General features: G+C 45.4%; 1 protein-coding gene across 3 annotated transcripts in view; it reads right to left on the bottom strand.

Moving 5' to 3' along the window:
• The window catches only part of LOC103558051 (zinc finger protein 709-like), a 33,259-nt gene extending 10,827 nt beyond the window's left edge, over positions 1-22,432 (bottom strand). The window contains exons 1-2 of one of the 3 annotated variants that reach the window (XM_070625383.1): positions 22,261-22,395; positions 9,306-9,396 (exon numbers count right to left, since the gene is read on the bottom strand). Coding sequence is in view for 1 of the 3 variants with exons in the window: in XM_070625382.1 (XP_070481483.1) it covers positions 22,261-22,263 (3 nt within the window). In the remaining 2 variants the exon portion in view is untranslated. Of the gene's footprint in view, positions 1-9,305; positions 9,397-22,260 lie in introns of all 3 variants that reach the window. The other 2 variants (XM_070625382.1, XM_070625384.1) reach the window with 2 other exon arrangements.
• Between the last annotated feature and the right edge of the window lie 425 nt (positions 22,433-22,857).

Below are 22,857 nucleotides of genomic sequence, written 5' to 3'. Positions count from 1 at the left end.
GTGATCAGTGCAGTGGAGAGACAGCAGCCAGAGTCCTCTTGATTGTCTCATGTTACAGCCACCTCATGAGCTGGGGAAAGAGTGGTCAGTGCCCAGCATTCTCAGCACAGCATGAGCACAGCAGAGCCTCTGCACCATGAGGAGGGGCTGGGGCAAGAAGGGGTCCCCACATTTCACAGGAACCAACGAGGGACTGAAATTCAGCAACAGGTAGCTGCGGGCAGGATGGGTAATGTTGAAGTCCTGCTCCTCCTGGGAAAAAGCCCCCATTCTGGGAGCTTAGGGAGGGAGAACCTTGTCTTCTGGTTGGGGGGGGGGGGGGGGCAGCGCTATGGAGAGGAGGGCTCACTTGCTGAGCTGAGAGCAGGGAGGGAGAGGACATGGTTCAAATCCCACACTCCCCTTCTCACTGAATTTCCATTGGTTTTCTTGAGTAGATGTTCCTCGTTTGCTGTTTGCCTTTAGGACAATTTCCAGAGGCTTCACAGGGTTATTTTAAAATAATTCCCACCAGTTTCACTGGGGAGTGGGTCAGTGGAGCTCCTCATATTGTTCTTATACCCCCTAGTGCATTCACTACACTGCCCATATCAGCAAACCCTCTCCAGGCTGATAGACAATGGCACCACAGGCTGTAATATCCCTTGTCATTGTACAGAGAAACAGAATGGAGGAAATTAATTTTTATGGTTTGTAAAACGTACTGCACACTTCAAAAAAGTATTGTTTAGAGAATTAACACAAACAGCTGTGGCTTCCTTTTAAAAATACTTTACTTATCTGATTATAAACTATTGTTAAAAAAAAAATCACAGGCCCCAAATGGGGTCACTTTGCTGGGCGCATGTCTCCAAACTGGTGCTCAATACCTAGCCTGCCTGCAGCTTCCACCTTCCCCAGGGAAGCAGTCATAACTGGTCAGTCTAGGATTCTCTGGTCAGCACCAATGAGGTAATCTGCCACATGGGCCTCTCCATCCCCCAAAGATGAGGTCATCCACCTAATAAGACCCTTTTGTCCCCAAAGGGAGGTAACCTTTCTAAAGTAATCCTTTATTTTGTTTATGACTTCCTGTTTCCTGCCTTTAAAATCCTTTCCCTTTCTGTAGCCCTTTGGAGCTCCTCTCTACTTGCTAGATGGGATGCTGCTCAACTGACAAATTGTTTCATAAAGCCAATTAGATCTTTAAATTTACTTGGTTGACTTTTTGTTATTTAACAGATTTGGTGGCAGTAACATGATCTAAAGCAAACTTCTGACAGCTTTTGGGGACGATGAGAAACACACGCATGATACCCAGGAACTTCTTTTGACTTCTGCCTTTCTCACCCTTTCCAAGGGTGGGGGATAAGTTCCCTCTCATTCTGAGCACCACTGTCTTTGCAGAAAGCTCCAACCTAATTGGCTTTCCAGTCAGTTCCCCATTTATCTGGAAACACTAGTGCCACATTGGGAATGGCTGCTAGCTCTGACCACAACTCCTCATTTGATTGGAAGCCCCAGCTCTTGGTTATGTCCCCAGATCCCATGTTGGGAACTGCCAGTGGCAGCTGGAGTTTCCCATCTGTCTGGCATCAGTCTGCAGTCCCTATGTGTTGAGGTCTGCTGGTTCACCACTTTCCCCACTCCCAGGTTCCACATTGGGAATCAATGGCGTGCATCAGACGTTTTTCTTTGCCAGTCACAGGAACATCTTTTGGTTACTTCTGGTGTGTTAAGGTGCACATGTTTGTTTTTCTTGTTTTATGTAAATAAAGGCTATTGCTAAAGAGGATCTCAGAGACCAAAAAGCTGCAAAAACTCGTGGGCAATGGGTGGGGCACTTAAACACTGTTAGAGTGCTCACTACCTAACTCAAAGGCTCCCATGTTAGGATACGTTTACAAGGAATAGGTTAGACAGATGCTAGGTCACCAGCCAAGATCAAGAAAATCTCCACGTAACGAGGTACACTCTGAAACATCACACAATCTCCAACCCAGTGGTACAAACATTTCAGGTATCAGTTTGTCTCTGAGAGGCCCAAAGTAACAGAATCCTTAAAAGTAACAGAATCTTTAAGATCTAGATAATAAAGTGCACCACCTTTGGGCACACCTGCATGTTTCTAGAAATCATAAAAAGTATAATATGTCTGCCAATCCACCAAATGATAATGTAAAAGACAGTTCATAATTGCTTTCTTCTTCACTTTCACTATAAGTTGAAGATTTCTAAGGGTTAAACATTCTAATATCGGTAATTAAAACTACTAAAAGTTATAAGGAAAAGAAATTTTGTGTGTGGTCAGGGCTGGCTTAGATTGGAACAAATTTAATGAAGTAAAAGAGTTGTAATATCGAAAGTAAGCTGCTGCAAAATTACTATTTGGTTTTCTCTCTGTTTAAAGGACAAAGGTTTCCTGAACTATTGGTCTGCTCTTGATAATCACAGATTATAAAATGTTTGTTTCATTACCTTTTTAAGTAATCTTCCTAGAGAAAAAAAAAAAAACAAAGACCTTGTGTCTTCTCAAAATAATCACAGATATAACTGTGGCCTTCATCTGGTCTTGGATTACTTAAAGCCGAAAGCTCTCAATATTAAAAGAGCTAAACTGTGTTCATGAATATGTAAACTTCTGTATTTGCCCTTAAAATCTTTTATTGTCACTTTGGTCAAATAATTAATTAAAACAATTAAGTAATTGTTTCATAATGATCTGTGATCCTATTTGGCAAGTATCTAAAACCTTTTGATATTTTTGCCAAACTTCCCCAAAATCCAATACTAAATGAACTCTTTCTTACTTTGAACTAACTTTGGGTTTTTCCAGAGGGCCCCTAGAACATCTCAAAGGATTTGTTCTCTCTCCTTATAAAAAAAAAAAAAAGGAGACATTTAACTAATCAGGTGTATTTGATATGTTAAATTACATGGATAAATAAACGTAACAAGAAATAATACTAAGCTTTATGTTGTGCCTATATAGGTAAATGTTCTAAGTGTTCCAGAAATTCTGTGAAATTTCTGGTAATCTGATATGTCCTGGTATTATGTTATCAGTCAAAATTCCAGCTATCTTATAATGTTGCATATTACAAAACTAACCAATTTTCCTTGTCATATCCATTATAATGAACTCTCATCAGATCTTTAACCAAGGGCAATTTTAAGTCTTTTGTCATTTACAGAGAGTCATTGTTTTACTCTGATGCTTTTAAAAAAGTGTTCCTGCAAAAGTGCTTCATCTTCAAGGAGATTCAAGAAAGGACTTTTTGATAAGCACAAATTTCTAGTAACTAAGTTCATAAAAATGAACTGGTAAGAATGAAGACTACTCTTAAATCTCCCTGGAAGAAACTGTACCAGGTCCTCCTCACTACCCAGATGAGAGCCAAACTTCAGGAACCTGAACCTTGGATATACCTCTCAAAGCCGAAGTTGTCCACCTGACATCTGGCCCTGTGCAGATGCTGGAGACCTCCAAGTGAAATTGACGAGGAAGAGAAGCAGCTGACATGGGTGTAAACTGCTTCCTCCTAAGATGCCAGATCAGCACTCCCTAATTTAGCTAAACCTAAAACTCTTACTTCTTTTCTTTATTTCTTTAGTCTGGCAGGGGCCTGGAAAGATGTCACCATCATTTGTATGTCCCGGGTCATTTCTAAGAAGGGTAACCTATGGAATTTAGACAAACATTTTATTTCAAGCTAGGAGGAAATCTAACTGACCCCTGGATTGAAGAGGCCAAACCAAAATCCTCACAAATATATTCATTAACAATGCCAGCTTCGTGAGAGTGGTTTGGGTCCTTACAGGATTTATCTTTGTCTGTAGTGGTGATCCTTCTCCTTGGGCCTACAAAGCCTTGGATGGCTGGTGCATAAGTGAGCAATGGCTCTCACATTATCTACCTGAGCCCCTAACTTTTCACAGGTGAACTCAGACATCTCACTGGTTGACTCCCCTGAATTTACATCAACGAGTTAGAAACAACTCACTAGGAGGCATTCAGGCCTCAGGATTCACTTCCTTTGACAGGGCCATACTTCCCCGATTAGGAGTAAATGTAAATGAGAATATAATCAGAAAACCTCTCCTTAGCTCTTCAAGATATTGCAGAATCCATAGCTAAGACAAGAGCTGCCCAACAAAGATCCTTAGACTCTCTGGCCAAAGTTGTTCTTGGCACCAGGACAGCCCTTGATTCTCTCTTAGCTGAGCAGGGAGGTGTCTGTGCTGTGGCCACCACCACCTGCTGCTCCTGAATGAACACTTCTGGGGGAGTTGAAACTCAGTTACATAAGATCACTGAACAAGCTATTAAAAGGTGACTTCTTCAATGTGGTCTTTCTTTGACTCATTTGATGGTGATTGGTTTGGGTCTTGGGGACCATGGCTCCAAAGTGCAGGCCCAGATATTGAGAACTGTCCTCTTATTACAGTCATAAGAAGCTCTCTGGTGCACTGTGTTCTCTCAAAAGCTTTAAGAGTATGTTTGCAGCTGCTAATCACCAAGCAGCGATCTCCCTAAGACTGGAACCTCAGAAAAGGAATGAAGAGATGACCGACTGGAAGACAGTAAACCTGCAGCCTTCACCTGCGAATGTCACAGGGGTTAAGGAAAAACATCATGACCTCTGGATACCATTCAAAGGAACAACAAAATCTGAGGGAATTTCACAGCGGTGGCTGAGACCGGTGCTAATGTATTAAATTTTAATCATGTCTCTCTGTTAAGCTGTGAGTTGGATAAAAAGAGGGGAAATTGTGAAAAAGAAAACCACAGGCCCAAATGGAGTCACTTTTGCTAGGCCCATGGAACCAAATCAGGACTTAATACCTAACCTGACTGCAGCCTTCCCCAGGAATGTAGTCTAAGCAGTCGGTCTAGGTTTTTCTGGTCAGCACCAGTGAGGCAATCTGCCACATGGGCCTCTCCATCGCCCAAAGGAAGATGAGATAACGCACCCAATAAGATCCTTTTGTCCCCAAGGAAGGTAAGTTTGCCTGAAAGAATCCTTTTTCTTTCTTTATGATTTCCTTGTCCTGGCTTTGAAAGCTTTCCCTTTCTGTAGCCCTTTGGAGCTCCTCTCTACTTTCTAGATGGGATGCTGCCCAAGTGAGGAATTGCTCAATAAAGCCAATTAGATCTAGAAAATTTACTTAGTTGAATTTTTGTTATTTCAAAACTAATAAAAATAAAATATGGTTCGGCCTGGCCCAGTGGTGCAGTGGTTAAGTTCACAGGTTCCGCTTTGGCGGCCTGGGGTTCACCTGTTCGGATCCCAGGTGCGGACATGGCACCACTTGGCAAGCCATGCTGTGGTAGGTGTCCCACAAATAAAGTAGAGGAAGATGGGCATGGATATTAGCTCAGGACCAGTCTTCCTCAGCAAAAAGAGAAGGATTGGCAGCAGATGTTAGCTCAGGGCTAATCTTCCTCAAAAAAGATAAAAAATAAAAAAATAAAATAAAATATGGTTCATACACATTTTTTTGTTTATCATGAGTGTTTATGGTGAATATCAAGTTTTAACAACTCAGCCTGAGGCACCAGCCCCAGTGGCCTAGTGGTTAAGTTTGGCATGCTCTGCTTTGGTGGCCTGATTTTGGTTCCTGGGCAGGAACTCATATTACTCATCTGTCAAGTGGCCATGCTGCAATGGGGGCTCACCTAAAAAAAAGAGGAAGATTGGCAACTGACGTTATGTCAGAACAAATCTTCCTCAGCAAAAACAAAATCTTCCTCAGCAAAAGAAAAAACTTAAAACCTCTGCCTAAGATTGAAAGCATGCCTAAAGTCTCACTCCTAGCATGAATTCTAGCATTGGCATCTAGGTTCCCCATGTTCGTGCAGATAACAATGTAATCCATTTCTGATAACTCTTTTGATCACTTATCTAAAAATAAGCAAGTCAAAGTATGTATTTTTTCTTCCCTTTCATAGACAAATGTCAAGTGGTTTACACTGTGAAATATGCTTTGCTTTCTAGTTCATGTAAAAATAAATCCTGCAACTAATTTCATATCAATGGTGGTGTGTCACCAGCACGTGTGATGGAGAACACTGGACAGGTGCTGCTGCTGTCCCTAACCAGGCCGTCCCTGATCAAAGACAGGCAATCATGCTAGAAGATGAGCTGGATGAACAGTCCACCTCATCTTCACAGTTTTACAGACTTTTAGCTCATTGCTGATGGTCTAGCTGCCTGGCAACAAGAACAACATGAGCTCCTTATCCAAGGTCACCCTTGGGAGAAAGCGCTTTGGGAGAATCTTGCTCATAATCACTCAAATGCATAAGAAGCTCCCATGTCTCTGCACATACTAAATATCAAACCGCAGAGCCTCACCTCAACTCTCAGGCTGATAAATTAGTTACAATTTCTGAGAATATGACATCTCAGTTGTACTCAGAAGCAGAAAAAGCAAACGGGGGTGTGGGAGGCAGGCTTTGGAGTATTGAGACAGTGGGTGCCCCTAAGTTCCCATGGGAGGAAGTCAATGGCTTATTTGAATAATTCTGTGGACAGACATGATAATGAGACCCACTATGCTAGAGACCAAGACTGTAATACTATCTGTAAAAGTATAACTGCACCAGACAGTACAAACTTATACATATGTTAATTATATATTTGACTTACATATAATATAAACTAATTATGTTTAATACTGAACTATATGCTACCTATCCTATAAACAGGTAATATACTAAATATACCATAAATATATATATATACCGTATTCTAAATTCTGTCTATATATATATACACACACAGATATATAATATATGCAGCATTAATTTTATAGTATATACTACATAGTAATACAGCGACAAACACCTATTTTCTTTTTCTTTTTTTTTTAATTTTTTTTTTTCTTTTTTTCCCTTTTCTCCCCAAAGCCCCCTGGTACACAGTTGTATATTCTTAGTTGTGGGTCCTTCTAGTTGTGACATATGGGATGCTGCCTCAGCGTGGTTTGATGAGCAGTGCCATGTCTGCACCCAGGATTCGAACCAACGAAACACTGGGCCGCTTGCAGTGGAGCGCACGAACCTAACCACTTGGCCACGGGGCCAGCCCCCCTATTTTCAATATAGATGGAAAAGGCCTACACAAAATACTAGAACACTGAATCTAGCAATATACAAAATGACCTAAACACCATGACCACATGGGATTTAACCTGGGAAGGAAATACTGGATTTCAATCTGAAAATCAATTAACATAAGAAATAATTAATAGAATCATCTCAACAGGTACAAACAAGCATTAGACCAAGTTCAACAGCCCTTCACAAGGAAAACACTCAGGAAACTAGGAGAAACTCCCTCAGTCAACTCCCTCACCCTGAAATAAAGCATCAGTGAAGAACCCACAGCTGACGTCACTCTTGATGGTGAAGGACTGCGGGCTTTCTCTCTCAGATCAGAGAGAAGACAGAGATGTCTGCTCTCACCAGCTCCACCCACCGTGGTGAGAAAGGCGCTACCAGGGCAGTTAGGCAAGAACATGGGAAAACCAACCACTCCAGAATTCAAAGGACAGACACACATAGCTCCACAGACAGACAGGCAAAATCACACAGGCTTTGTCATGGCACATATAGGACACACACAGACACAGACACACAAACTCACAAACCCTCAGAGTTAATGGCTCAGAGACACACAGATGTTCCCATAGACACACAGAGCCCAGGCCCTCCCCACTCCTCCCCACTGTTCTTTACTCTTTAGGGCCAATCATTAGACACATGGTCTAATTTTACTTATATATCTTCCTTCTTCTCTCCTAAAATGTCAGCTTTAGAGCAAACAAGCATATTTGCTCTGCTCCGTTCACCAAAACACCTACCAAAAGCCCTGTCACACCAGTACTTCCGGCATATCAGGGCTCCCAGAGACACACACAAACACACACTCACATGGAAGCTTTACACAAACCTCATCACAGACCCAGATCTTCACAAAGTGTGTTCTTCTCCCTCCCATCCCACCTGGTAGAGGGGTGTCTCCTGGCTCCCAAACCAATCCCCAAAGAGGGGGGTCTCAGCCCTTCCAAATGGGGAAGGGATTTCACCCTTCCTGACACCACACAGTACAAATGGGACATCTCTACAAAAAACACAACATGGGAGACTGGATGGCAGTCAGGGCCCAAAATGGCTGAAGTCATGATGTTCTAGCCCCTCTCACTGCTACAAATGCATCCAGAAACCCCCTCATCATGAACTGTCCGTTTGTCACTTTGCTTTTCTATTGTAAGCTCAGTGAGGGGACCAAACGTGAGCCTCTCCTCGCTCAGCCCCCATGTCCCCTGCTGCAGGCTCCCTGGGAAACATCAGCTCTGCTGTGGACTCACATTCCCACAGACCTCACTCCGTCCTCCCACGGTGGCTCCACCATCTTCACTGAACACTTTCTCCTCAGGATCAGTGTCCAATTTGTACCCTTGAGATTTTAATTTACAGAGGTGACTAAGTGACAACATGGACAGGCCAATGTCATTTAAAGAAGTTTATTACTTATATTTCCCAAGATTAGTGCACGCCATGCCAGGCAGGGTCAAAGGGGCTGCATCAGGGTTGCTCAGGCGGCAGAATCAGGAGGGGGACACAAACCTAAGCCACGGCCTTCATTTGGGTCCCACAGGAAATGTAAGTCAGGACAGAGTGAGCAGCTCAGGACTGGCTGCTTTGAACAATCCCAGCAGCCTCTGGGGCCTAGGGACGGCCCTCAGTCATCTGGTTCCTGGCCCTGGGTGGGTTTAGGGCAGGGAACACTGTCTGGCGTGTGAGAGGCAGATAAGGAGGTCTGTAGGGACAGGGCACTGGATCGGGCGGTATGCACGTAAGAGGTCTGCTCCAGACAAGCTGTCCACCGCCAACACGGAATGAGGTGTCCCTGGGAGGGGCAGGGTCTCCCTATGTCCGAGAGGTCCCACAAGATGTCAAAACATTTTGAGACAAAATAAAACACAGGACTAATACAATCAGAAAGAAGACAAGGATTTGTCTGCTCACACCAGTTCAATTGAACATGGTGAGGGAGGTGCTACCAGGGCAGTTAGGCACCAAATGACATAACAGCATTCCAGATTTTAAGGACATCCACACACAGCCCCCCAGACAGACAAAATCACACAGGCTTCCTCACTGGACACACATGTGCACACATGCACACACAGACACACAAAATCACAGACCCTCAGAGGTAATGGCCCAGAGACCCACCGCCCAGGCCCTCACACTCCTCTGCGGCTTCCTCTACCTCCTCAGGACTAGGCCCCGTCTGACACAGCGCATGTCTTACTGTATCGCTTGTTTCTTGTCTCCCAGAAGGTCAGCTCCAAGGCGACAGGGGTAGTTGTTCCCTCGGTTCACTGCAGCACCTACCAGAAGGCCTGGTACACAGGAGGAGACCACACTTACTGAATCACAGCCTCACAGACACACCCACAAACACACGCCCCAGGCTTTACACAAACCTCCTCAGCCCACATGCACTCAATCATAACAGAGTGAACGGTTCTCAGCTAATCTCGTGTGACAGAGGGGTGACCCCTGACTCACAAACCAATCTCCACAGGAGGGTCCATCTGCCCCTCCTGATGGTGAAGGGCCTTCACACTTCCTGAGCCCACACAGTACAGCAAGGTCATCTCCGTAAGAGTCACAGCTCAGGAGCCTGAAGAGGGGAGAGTCAGGGCCCACGATGGCTGCAGTGATCACCGTGTTCCAGCCCCTCACACTGCTAGGATCCCTTCCAGAAATGTGCTCCTCACCACGTGCCCCTTCCTCACTTTGCTCTCCCACTGGAAGCTCAGTGCAGACAACAAAGGTCTGTGCGTCCTCACCCAGCTGCCATGTCCTCTGCTGCAGTCTCCATGGTCTGGGATCCAGCACACCTGAGGCCTCGCCAGCATGCAGACCTCAGGTGTGTCAGCCCCATGGGCCACCCACACTGAGGCCTTGATCGCCACCCTGCCCTGGAACAGAGCTGATGGGGGTGGAAGCCTGGGGACGTGAGACCCCAGGTCTCGCAGCCACAGAAACATCAACTTGGAGACCCAGGAAAGCACTAGAAGTTGTTGCAAGGGCAGGTAGAGATGTGGATTGACCCATTTCTGTCTCTTTCTTTCAAGAAACAGGGACATGGCTTCCAACAAAGGAGGGGGCATACCTGTGCCCAGGCAATTCAGGAAAGGGGCAATCCCCGCCATTTCTGGCCACTTCCTTTGACATAGTGCCACTTTGCATTCTGAGAGACTTGTGAAGCTAGAGGGCCCCATGGCTCAGGAAGGTCTAGCTGAGACTAACATTTCCCACAGGCCTTGGGGCTGGACTTCTGCAGGGTGAGTCTTGTTCCAGAAAAAGTAAAAGCACCTGCCTTGGTGGGTGGGCTCCAAACTCACTCCAGAGGCGGGTTCTGAGGTGAGGGAGCCAGGCGTGGTCAGCACATGAGCCACTGAATCCACAGGGTGGAATGTGCCAGAGCTCTCAGGAGAGTGATTTAGGCACAGCTGGGCACCTGAGGTACTCCCAGAGCTAGGACAAGACAGGGCATCTCTTTTTGACATTATTGGTGATAATGAGACTATTGAGAAACTGTGCTTGCTGGTGCAGGGGGGGTGTTTATGCAACAGGAGAGATTATTATGTTTCAGGGTCATGTGCCTCATGACGTGGGGTCTGGGTTCTGCCACTGCCTCAACTCACAGTCACCTGGGGTTCTAAATGTGAAAACAAACACAGGCAATCTCATGTAAAATGGAGGCAGGAAGCCCTGGAAGGGGAGCTCTCATGCACTACTGCTCACCATACCTTACAAAGCCCAAACAGGGAGAAGTGTCCCTCCCATTCCCCATCAGGAAGAAGCTTACTTTACAGACCCCAGGAGGAAAAAGGAAGAACTTCTCCTTGCCCAGCAACAGCCCAGTGCCAGGAGCCATGCTACCAACGCCTATACAGCCGTCTGACAGGGTCCGGGCTGAGAAGGGCCGAGGGGCGCAAGGACGCCCCTCGGTGAAGAATGGCCGGCCGACATCCCTGATATTTTCTGAAATGTATGCATACTTTCTATCAAGGTTATGGCTATACTTTTTTCTGCTTTTTATTCTTGAAGATATATAGTTTAGCTTAGCTTTTCAGCCCTTTACCTTACTAACAAAATGATATTTTCTCCGGGCAGTGTGCTCAAGGGACTGTTAGCCCTGCCTCCTAAAAGACAAAGGAATGCTTTCACCCCCTAAGGGGAGCGGGAATGTAAAGATGTTTAACTGCCTGCTGAGAATGCACGTAGCCCTGGGGATAAGATACCCGGGATTTGCCTTTTGTTCTCATTAACCATCTACACTAATGGCGTAAATGATTGAGGGAGGAAGGGGTGGCTCCCCCAGGATGTAACCAGATGGAATGCTGTCCTGTCCGGAGGTCTGGACCTTCTCTCTCTGATTTAACTTTACCATGAATTACAACAGATGTCAAGGTACCTATCTCTTTTAGCTTAGAGACAACAAACAATAGGTAATTGTGGAGAAGACGATCATTAACCTTATGCTCTATAGAATAGAATGCTAATAAATATTCTTGTGCTCGTTTGTTTTTTTAAAGATTTTATTTTTTTCCTTTTTCTCCCCAAATCCGCTCAGTACATAGTTGTATATTCTTCGTTGTGGGTCCTTCTAGTTGTGGCATGTGGGACGCTGCCTCAGCATGGTTTGATGAGCAGTGCCATGTCCGTGCCCAGGATTCGAACCAACGAAACACTGGGCCGCCTGCAGCAGAGTGCACGAACTTAACCACTCGGCCACGGGGCCAGCCCCTCTTGTGCTCGTTTTTTACTTCCTTATCTCTCTGAGAATATTTGTAGAGCTATTTCTGTACTAATCCTGAAAAATATAAAAACGACACTTGTGCACAGTAAAGTTGGACTTGATAACACCAACCCAAGTCTCACATCTCTTCCCTCACTGCGCCGACTACGTCCATCCCTCAGGAACATGGACTCAGCCGGAGCAGGACTCCGGCAGCCCAGCCAATGAGAAGCCACCACACTCAGCCACTGTCACCACCCTAAACTCTCATTTTTCAATGGACTGCTGTTCCATTCAGGCTCTCCTAGCTTCCTCCTGTCCTCTGTAAAAGAAAGCCTGTCTGTTCTGTTCTCCCTACCTGCCTATGGTTCACCATAGCTTGCATGTCCTGAATTGCACTTTCTCTGCCATTCCCAAATAAACTCATTTTACTGGCAAAATAATTGTCTGTTTTTATTTTAAGATTGACACACAGAAAATTTCCAGAGTGGGACAGGTGTTGCAGTTAAACACGTTTCCCAACAAGGAGGTACAAAGTAGGCTTGAGACGGGAAACTCAAGAGCTGGAAACGGCCTCAAGACCTGCTCTGGGAAGACAGGACATTGATGCCCAAGGATTACATGAGGATGTACTCGGACAGTTTCCACTTGAAGAGACGTGTCAGATGCACCTTTAGGTTTCAGGATGTGACCCAGGAAACCTGGCGTCAACTCAAAGATGAATGCCAGGAGCCACATCACTTTCTCACCAGTAATGTGAATGGCATGTGGGCAGGTGTAGCCCTAGAGGGAGTTTTCTAATTCAGACTGGGTACCAAGAAAAGCCTATAGTGGTCTTTATTCTTCTTCCCCAGTCCTGCCACTTTTTCCTAAGAAGGAACTCAAGGTGGTACAAGGAAGTGTTGCACGCGTAGTAATCAAACTTCAGGAGAGCTTAATATTCTCCTAGCATGTGAAAACATTTTTCTTGTTTTCTATTAATTGTTTTTAGTATATTCACATACTATTTTAAGAGCAACTGTGAGTTTTCACAAATGTATAGTTACCACCATCAGGATGGAGAACACTCCATCACCCCAAAGGAACCCTCTCATGGTGGCCGTTTGTACTGAACCCTCCCACCCTAAAGAACTGATGTGTTTTAGGCTCCTACTTTGCCTTTCCCAGAATGTCATATAAGTGGAACACCATGCTGCCTATGGGTCCTGTTTGGAAACTTTGATGCCTCATTTGTGAAAGTGAATAATTATACAAATCTTGCAGCATTCTTGTGAGTTCAAAATTTTTGACATTGCCCACTATGCCTTCAAAACTAAGACTCCTCTGTTATGAGCTCTGTGAATTTGGGTAAGACCCCATGCTTAACTTTCTGTATTTGCATCATGGGAGGAAGGATCAAGGCAGGGGATCAAATGAGATACTAATAATCACAAAATCACATACTCTCTACACTCCTAGGAAAAGAGCTCCTAAGAATGCTCATCACAAGAGGTTATTCTTTTCTTTTTATTGCGTCTATATGAGAAGATGGATGTTAGCTGACCTACTGTGATAAGTATTTCACAATATGTGTAAATCAAACCATCATGTTGTACAGCTTAAATTTATACAGTCGTGTATGTCAATTTTTTCTGAGTGAAACTGAGGAAAAAAGCAGTCAGAGACTTCTGGTCCTGGCCTGTCATGTAGGGAGCTTCAAGCTCAACTCCAGTCTTCAGGAAAAAAAAGCCAAGAAACTTGAAATCGACAGCTCTTCCATCAGAGAATTGAGGTCACAGGGTAAACCACTGTCTCCACAATTAGAGAGAGACACACAAAAAAGTAGCCATTTGAAAATATACCCAAAAGGTTCTATTCTGATAAAGCATGCCCTAAAACCAATCTACTTAATAAGAGCATAAATGACTGCGAGTTTCGAAAAGCTAAACGGAAACAAGCGAACAAGCAACAAGGGACCGGGGCAAGGGAAACAGCCAACTTGAGTCTCTTCTAGCCTTTTCTTCTCTCAAAGGGGGGACAACTGTGAAGATGATGGGGTTTTATCCCCCTCCTGACATCAGATATTTCATGTCTGTTCCAATGTCACTTTTCCAACTATCACTGAAGAAGTATCCAACAGTTTGATTCAATTCTAACACTAACTACCCAGAATTCACATCAGACTCCACAGGTTAAGAGCTCAGTCCCACAAACTGCCCCTTCTTTAGATGCCAACCACAGATGGGGTGCCCAGGCTGCCAACGTTTCCACTCAGGCATCTACAGATCCACAGATTCCCTGAACATCTAATAACATTTGGTAATTTACTGAAACAATAGTGAGACCACAGCAAACAGCTTTAATTACTGTTATTGGTTTACTATAAATGATACAACTCAGGAACAGACAAAAGGCAGAGATGCATAGGGCAAAGCAGCATCGTGGTATGTGTGAGGGGAGTGGAGGTGGAGGGGGCTGCAGACATTCCACATCCTCTCTGGACACTCCACCCTCCCAGCACCTGCATGTGTTCACCAATGCAGACTCTCTCAGAAGGGGCCAGCCCCGTGGCCAAGTGGTTAAGTTTGCACACTCAGCTTCTGCAGCCCAGGATTTCCCTGGTTCAGATCCTGGGCGTGGACAGGGCACCGCTCACCAAGCCATGCTGAAGTGGACTCCCACATGCCACAACTAGAAGGATCCACAACTAAAAATATACAACTAGGTACTGGGGGGGCTTTGGGGAGAAAAAGGAAAAGTAAAAATGTTGGAAAAAAAAAAATCTCTGTGAATTCTATTTGTTTTTTCTGCTTTATTTCCCAAACCCCCCCGATACATAGTTGTATATCTTAGTTGCAGGTCCTTCTAGTTGTGGGATGTGGGACGCCGCCTCAACGTGGCCTGATGAGCGGTGCTATGTCCGCGCCCAGGATCCGAGCCTTGGGCCGCCGCAGCAGAGCATGCGAACTTAACCACTCAGCCACGGAGCTGGCCCCTCTGAATGCTATCTTTAAGGGGTCTGATTGAAGTTTCATTACACGGGCACAATTTATTAAATCATTGGCCATTGGCCATGGGTCAAGTCACTTTCTAGCCCCTCTACTCTACACAGAGGCTGGGAGCTGGGGCTGAAATTCCCAAACCTCTAATCAAGGCGTGCTGTTTCTAGTGTCCAATCCCCATCCTGAAGCCATCTGGGAGCTGGCCAAGAGTTGCTTCATTAAAACAAAAAACACTGTGTCACTCTTTTCATTCAAGCAATTCCAAGGACTTCAAGAGCATTTTGCTAGGAACTAAGGACAAAGAACAAATATCTTTCTTACTATATCACAGAAGGTCAAGCCCAGGGACACAGGCTCACTGAAAGACTGAGACCCAACTGCTGGACTGGAGGATGCTCCCCCTCTGCCCACACCTCCCTCTACATCAACTGGGCTCTTGTTTAATAGTAGTGGACTACACTGAAAGAACTACACGCTTTCCAGCAACATCAAAAAGAAGGCAAGTTTGTCCCTTCTTACTCATCCTCATCAACCTTGTATTGGAATTCTTAGTTAATGAAATTAGACACAAAAAGGAAATAAAATGTACATAGATTGGGAAGCAGGAAATAAAACTGTCCTGGGGCACAAGATTGTCTATAGAGAAAATCTCAGAGGATCTCCAATAACAAAGAAAACCCCTTGAACTAAGCAGAGAGTAGAGGAAGACTGACAGAAAAATGTGTTACTATAGAAAAGTCTATTGCTTCTTATGAATCCACACATACAAAGATGAGTTGAATTCATCTTTGACAAAGGACCAAGGGCAATTCAGGGGGAAAACACAGTCTTTTCATCAAATGATTCCAGAAAAACTGGCCACCAACATGCCCAAAAAAGGAATCTAGAGACTTACTTTACATTTTTCAGAAAAATTAACTGAAAATGAATCATAGATGTTAGTATAAAATGTAAAACCACAACACTCCTAACAGACAACATAGGAGGAAATCTAGGTGACTACGGGTTTGGTGATTAATTTTTACATACAACACCAAAAGCAAGATCCAAAACAGAAAACAATCTGTTTGACTTCATTAAAATGAAAATCTTCTGATCAGCAAAACACAGTGTTGGGCGAATAAAAACATGTCACAAACTGGCAGATAATCTTTGAAAGTCACTTATCTGACAAAGGACTGGTGCCCAAACATGCGAAGAACTCCTAAAACTCAACAAAAAGAAGACAGACAGCCCAGCTATAAATGAGCAAAACATCTGAACACACACTTCAACAATGATTTACACATGGTAAATAAGCACACAAAAACAGGTCCAAAATCAAATGTCACTAGGAAATTACAAATAAAAGTAGAATGAGATATGTTCACACACTTATTACAATGGCTGGAATTAAAAACACTGAGAACAATGAATGACGATGAAGATGGGAGCACCAGGAACCCTCAGGCCTTGCTGGTGGGAATGGAAAATGGTGTACCTACTTTTGAAGAAAGGCAGTTTCTGAAACACAGTCTACTCTTCCCATATGATACAGCTATCAGGTTCTTTGAACTGACCCAAATGAGTTGAAAACTGATGCTCACAAAAATCCCTATGTGGGTATGTTTATAGGAGCTTTATGCCTACCTGTCAAGACCTAGATGTAACCAGGATAATTTCAATAGATGAATGGATAAACAATCATGGGTACATCCATAGGATAAAACATTCTTCAGTGATGAACACAAATGAGGTTATCAAGTAAGAAAGACATGGAGAAATTTTAAAATCATACTGCTAATGAAAGAAGCCAACAGGACAAGGCTCCACACTGTATGATTCCAAGCATGTGACATTCTGGAAAAGATCAAATATAAGACACTGAAAGATCAATGGTTACCAGGGATTTGGGGTGGGAGGGAGGGAAGAATGAATAGGGGAGCAGAGGAGATTTTTAGGACAGCGCAAGTGTTCCATATGATACAGAAATGACAGAGACATGCCATTTTCCACTAGCGAAACCCCAGAGATTGTATAAGACAGAGTCAACACTAATGTAAACTATGAACTTTCATGCATCAAATTGGCTCATCAAATGTAACAAATGCACCACAGTGATACAAGATATAAAACATAGGGCAAACTGTGTGGAGGCAGATGGGTTATGTGGGAAATCTCTGTACTTTATGATCAAGTTTTCTGTAAACCTAAAACTGATCCTAAAAACAAGTCAAGTCAACTAGGAATAAAAGGTAAAGACAAACACATTAATATTCACCCCTGATGACTGACTGAGGACAGAAACAGACTATCTTTCATTCAACTAATCTGAACTTATTTCAATATGCCATTATGCTGCTCTATGAGGCCTGCACCGCGAGACTCGGAAGAGAGAACCTTCCATTGAATGTCTTGTTAAGAGCCCAGCACTCTATGTTCTGAGAAGTGAAGTCATGTTAAGGAGAAACAATTGTCCTCAATACTATATTCCTTAAGGCCCCAAAGATCATCAGGGGCACCCTCCTTAAATTTACCAGGATCCCAGGTATAACTGTAATTTGACACCTCGGTCGATTAACTGCTTCAAAGTTTCTGAAATTGCGCATCACATCAGAGAGCAAAGTTAATTCAGAAGCAATGTTGTAGAGGCCCAAACGCCAAGCAGTGCACCTTCATCTGTTTTATTCTGTAAATTCTCTTAGTATATTTTGGATTTCAAATTAGTTCAAACTGTAGACCTTTCAACAGTTTTCTCTTTTGCTCCCTCCCTCTTGTCCTTCCCTTTTTTTGTAGTTTTTTGGGGTTTTTTTTGTCATTGGATATACTTTGAGGGAAAGGGCCTCCTATCTACCCTAGTATTTATATATTTTTTCTTCCCAAAAACCTCTAAACAGTGTCATCAAGTTTAGGAGCCTCCCCCATGACTACTGGATGTTGTAGTGAGTTTAAGATCTCTGGACTTAAGTCAGATTTCAACTAATCCCTTTGCTGTGTCACAGCGGTGCCATGGGTGTTGTCCCCTGTAGGGGATGAGGACATTTCCTCTTCCCAAATGTGGGTTCGTCTGGCCGGAGAACGAATTAAATTCACATGAGACAGAATAGCAAGAGAAAATTAAACAAAGCTTTATGAGGAGCCATGGCCCAGGGCCTTTCTTCCCGAAGGAAGAAAGGGCACCGAAGAAGTGGGGTACACATAGTGGTTATATACCCCCAAACAGGGTGTTTCACATGTGATTGAAATGTCCCTCCCACAACAGTCACAAGATTGCCCTGTCGGCACAGCGCTTGATGGACACAGCAGGCAGTGGTCTGCTGTCTTGGTGGGCGTAGCCAGAGGCAAGTCGATTGTCTGGAGCTGGGCAGTCACAGGTGAGCTCAGCAATCAGTTCCTAGCCTAAAGAAAGATGCTTAATCCTTAAAGAAATGCCAAAGTTGGGAGGGGGAGGGAAGTCAGTTAAAGGAGGTTACCAGACTAGCACAATAAAATGCAGATTTAAGTCCTTGCCTTTGGTATTGATTAAGAGTTTCTAGAGATAAGGTCATCTCCTTTCTTCTTCCTGGTACAGAGAGGGAGGCACCTTTTACAGATAGAGATTTACCTTACAAATGTAAAGGTGTCCTAAGGAAGGGCAAGTTCCATTCCTCAGAGCCTCCTTCCCTGTCCCAGTTTATCAAAAGCAATCAGCCTCAAATAATCCTGATGCCAAAGAGACATATCTTGGGGTGGCCAATTCCAGGTCCCCACACCCCTATAACCCCAAGGGACAGGTTCTTTGTCACAGTAGAGGCAGGGGCAGCAGCAGCAACAGAGGTACTTAAGGGTCCAGGTGAGCCCTCGGGCATTAGGGTGTGGATTCAGCCTGCCATCTACGGCTGCCCTTCCCCTCTCTTCTTTTTGTCTTTTTAAATGACAGCTGTTTCAGGAGTGACCACTGATGGATCCTCCTCTTGAACAGGGTATAGTCCCCCTGTGCCACCCCCATCTCTGGGGCATCTTGGAGCGAACTCAGCCGCTGTCACAGCTTCACTCTAACTGGATAAATCCCAGCAAACACATTGAAACAGGACCACTTTAAAGACACCCCAATCCCATACTTCAGTTCCCAAATGCCTATAAATTCTTGAAATTGCCAACTCTGCTCAGCTGAACCTAGAACTCAGGCTTTGAGAGTCAACAATGCAACACGGGGCAGCACAGCTCACAGCACGAGCTCCCCCAGCAAGCAGCAGCCCGCAGCTCATGCCACCACTAGGCAGCAGAGAAGGGGAGCAAGTCAGAGCAAGAGAAGACAGACCCACGGGTGGGGTCACGTCTGGACATGCTGCTCAGGGCGCCAACTGTTACGGTCACCTGCAGAGGGGTGGTTCCTTTGTTCGGACTGATGCCAGGGTGGCACACGCACGCACGCACACACACACACAGGGTAGGACAAGACTTAGGACTCACATAACAGAGGTCTGAGGGGAGGGCAGGGCCGGCCTCTCAAGCAGCTCTCACAGGGCTCAGAAAGCAAGGAATGGAGCCTGGCCTGGGGCTTCACTGGGCCTGGGGGTGGGGCCGGGGCAAGAGCTTTGCACACAGGCAGGGGCTGGGGTGGTGGGAATCTCCTGCCTGCTCTAGAGGAGAGAGCACCCAGGCTTCTCCTCAGCTTGTCCAGGTGGGGGCACGAGGGGAAGAGGGTGGGTGAGGCTTAAGCTGTGAGCAGTCACCCAAAAATGTGGAGTCTGACTGCTCACTACAGGGACAAACATGGGTAAAACTATATGAATTTGCAATTGCTTGTTTTTATATAAAGAAACACTAACAGGAAGCTGAAAAATTAATCAAAACTGTGTATTTGGGGGGTGACTTGAGTAACAGCACAGGAGGGGACCAGGATATGTTGGCCATGGGTCTTCAGTTAGACTTTGCTTTCTTACAGATTTATTTTTTAAAAAGAGAGAATCTGATATATATTTCATTATTTAACACTTCTATTTAACTTTTGCACATAGGAAACTATTCTAGGATTTAATTCCTTTAAACACTAACAGTTACAAAAGTGACAACCACAAAATGAAAATTTTCAAATCTCTAACTAAAAGAACAAGTGGCAGCCTAGTTTGTCCCTCCCCTATAAGTCACATGGGGGTATTTTCACGAATAAGGAGTATATTTTAATGCTATAAGGGTTTGGGTTTAACCTGTTAAATGTATTGGATTTTCAAAGATTTACATAAGCTTTCAGAAGTTTTCTCACATCAATCAAAATAGAAGTTCAATCGCTTTAGCCTTTTAAATTTCTATGTTCTCTAGAGACAGGCACATAGAAAAAACTGATCTAAAAAAGGAAAATGTGCTGAAAAAGTTAATACATTTATCAAACATCTTAGGTTCTCTTGCCTAAAAGGAACAAAATTTGTATTTGGTGCCACAATTTTTTTGCTTTCCTCACATCCCATCTCTCCATCAACTTACAGTCTCAGGGCCCGAGTGCTAAGGGAAACTAGAGCCAAAGGGCTGCACTAGTCCATCGATAAAGGAATCCAAAGGGAAGAAACACAAACACTGGAATCAGCTCAGATGAGCAGCCTGCTTCCCACAGGACAGAAGGAAAGCCACAGTCAGAAGGTCCGGTGTTCCTGACTCTCCTGGTGGAGACAGAGCCCTGGACGGGGTCAGTCCCTGGAGAAGGAGGGGAGGGCACCTGAGCAGCCACAGGAAGGAGCTCTGGGAGCCCCAAACACCCTCCTCTCCCCAGGGAACAGTGCACATGCTCCCTCTCTCAGGCTCCATTCTCACAGTGAGGAAACTCAGCTGGATTCAGTTTAAGGTGCTGACCCAAATGAGGTCCCTAATTCACAGACCTTAATCCAGCACACAAAGCTCCTGACATTCACAGGCTTGCTCAATGTAAACAAATTACTATCTGAGTGCACCCACACTGTGGATGCAAAACTCCAAATCTAGAAGTAGGTCCAAGGAAATCAGTTACCATCTCAGAAAGTGCATCACTACCCACCCCATGAGCACGTGCACCCCCAGCTTTCCAGGGCTCTGCAGCTCCTCTCAGGATAAAGGCTCCTTCCATGGGGGTGTGAGCAGTAGGACACCTGCAGGGGGAGGCTCGCCAGGAAGAACAGCTGGGCTTCAAGGCCTTCCCTCTGCAGGCCCAAGGGGGCCTCAGCTTAGATTCACTGCCCTCAGCCCTCTACACCCATTGGAGATTTTCTGGACGACCAATGATGCCTTAAATGACGCAAATCCCATGTTTGAACAGTTCTACTAAAACACTCAAACCAGTCTTTACGTGGAAATCAAGGAAAAAAACTGTATCACATGTTGCTAGCTCCTACAGGAATGTACTGAAATCCAGGAAAATAATGTTAATTATTTCCATGAAAAGAAATGGTTTTATAAAATATTACTCATACTTGAGCACTTCAAGTCTGCCAGTCTCAGCCCTGGAAATCCATTGGAACTCACCCAAAATAAAAGAACAGACCTCAGAATATTAGTAACATGCTCGGGAAGAAAAAAAAAATCACAATTTTTAAATCATGCAAGGAACTACTGGCATGTTTTTTCTGAACTTCACCCCTTTCTTTCCTCTTTGGAAAAATTTTATATTGTGTTTCAAGCTGTATTGATTAAATAAATTTCTTTTCCCTGAAAACCTGACTAAAAAAAAAGAATGTATCTTTTAACGGTAACAAACCCAGGGAGGGGCCGTGCTGACTGGACAGATCACATGGAAAAGTTTGCCCAGAGGAACCTCCAACCAAAGGACAGAGGATTGAAGGTCCCTGCCCAGGACCCAGCCTGGGAGGAGAGGCTGAAGGAGTTCACACAACGCGCTTCCAGGTGGATTCGCTACTTTTTTCTCATGTAAAACATACACAAACAAGGAAGAAACCCATTCAAAAGGGCCGCCCATTGACTGTGGGAAAATGATAAACAAAATATCGGGTCTGTTTGTAGCTGATAATGATGCTGTGATCAGAGACCGGAAGCTGGCGTTTGGGAACGTGAGGAGGGATTTGGAAATTTAGGGCTTTATTGTCGGTCCTGGAAGAGCTGGTGGACAGGGTCAGGGATTTGAGACTCTGCTCCTCAAAAGTACGGAAAATTGAGAGGAAAACAGGTGCCCCTGGGGAGAAAGGAGGCCCTGGGGACCCACAGACCGCAGCCCCTCCGCGCACGGACCCCGGAGCCCGAGGCCCGACTGTCCTGCGGACCCTCCCGCGGGCCCCGCAGCGTCTGGGACACGCGGGGCTGCGGGCGCACAGCGGCCCAGAGACGCTCCGGCCCAAGTCGCCGCGCGCAGGGACCACAGGACGCCCGGGGCCCGGCTGCCGGCCCCGCCCCCACGCTGCGGCCGGAGGGGCCTGAGGGCCGAGCGGCGCCACCGCGGACTCGGGGCCGCAGAGCCCGGAGGGGACCGCGGGAGGCCGGGCCCGCCCCGCCGCTTCCGAGCAGCCCTTCCTCCTCCGGGGCTGAACTCTCACCATTGCTGAGGCTTGTGGGTTCCCCGGTGTCCGTACTATGACTCCGTATAGGTCACAGCGCGACAGACTCAGCCGCAGAGCACCGTGGACCCTCTGAGTGCATGTGACCCGTCACCGGAAGGACTGTGAAGCGACAGACAGTCGCAAGTGGTTGCGGTGCGTCGCCCCGCCCACCTGCCCCAGCGACGACCCTGATTGGACAGTTCAAAAGGCCCCTCGGTCCACGGTGACAGCAGGATGGAGATTGCGTGGGAGCCAACACACAGCTGGAAGTGGTCCTCTTTAGGGACGGTTCCGCTGAAATGCAATGCTGCTTGGCCACTCAGGGATCTGTGACCCTTCTTTGCAAGCACATTTAAAATCACCTCCCGGTATGTAATTGATGCAGGGTCCGTGAGCCAAAGAGTCGAAAGAAAGATTTCCTGGACTCTTAAGGTCTGGCAGTAGTGATCTTTTATTTAGAGAATAGTATGGAATAGCATGGGGACAGGACCCATGGGCAGTAAAGAGCTGCTGTATGGGGACAGGACCACAGGCAGGAGGAGCTGCTGCTGCTGGCATGGGGACAGGACCCATGGACAGTTAGAGCAGCTGCTG

This window comes from Equus przewalskii, chromosome 6 (assembly GCF_037783145.1).
Source record: "Equus przewalskii isolate Varuska chromosome 6, EquPr2, whole genome shotgun sequence".
NCBI lineage: Eukaryota > Metazoa > Chordata > Mammalia > Perissodactyla > Equidae > Equus > Equus przewalskii.
This window is presented reverse-complemented; position numbering and strand designations above follow the sequence as displayed.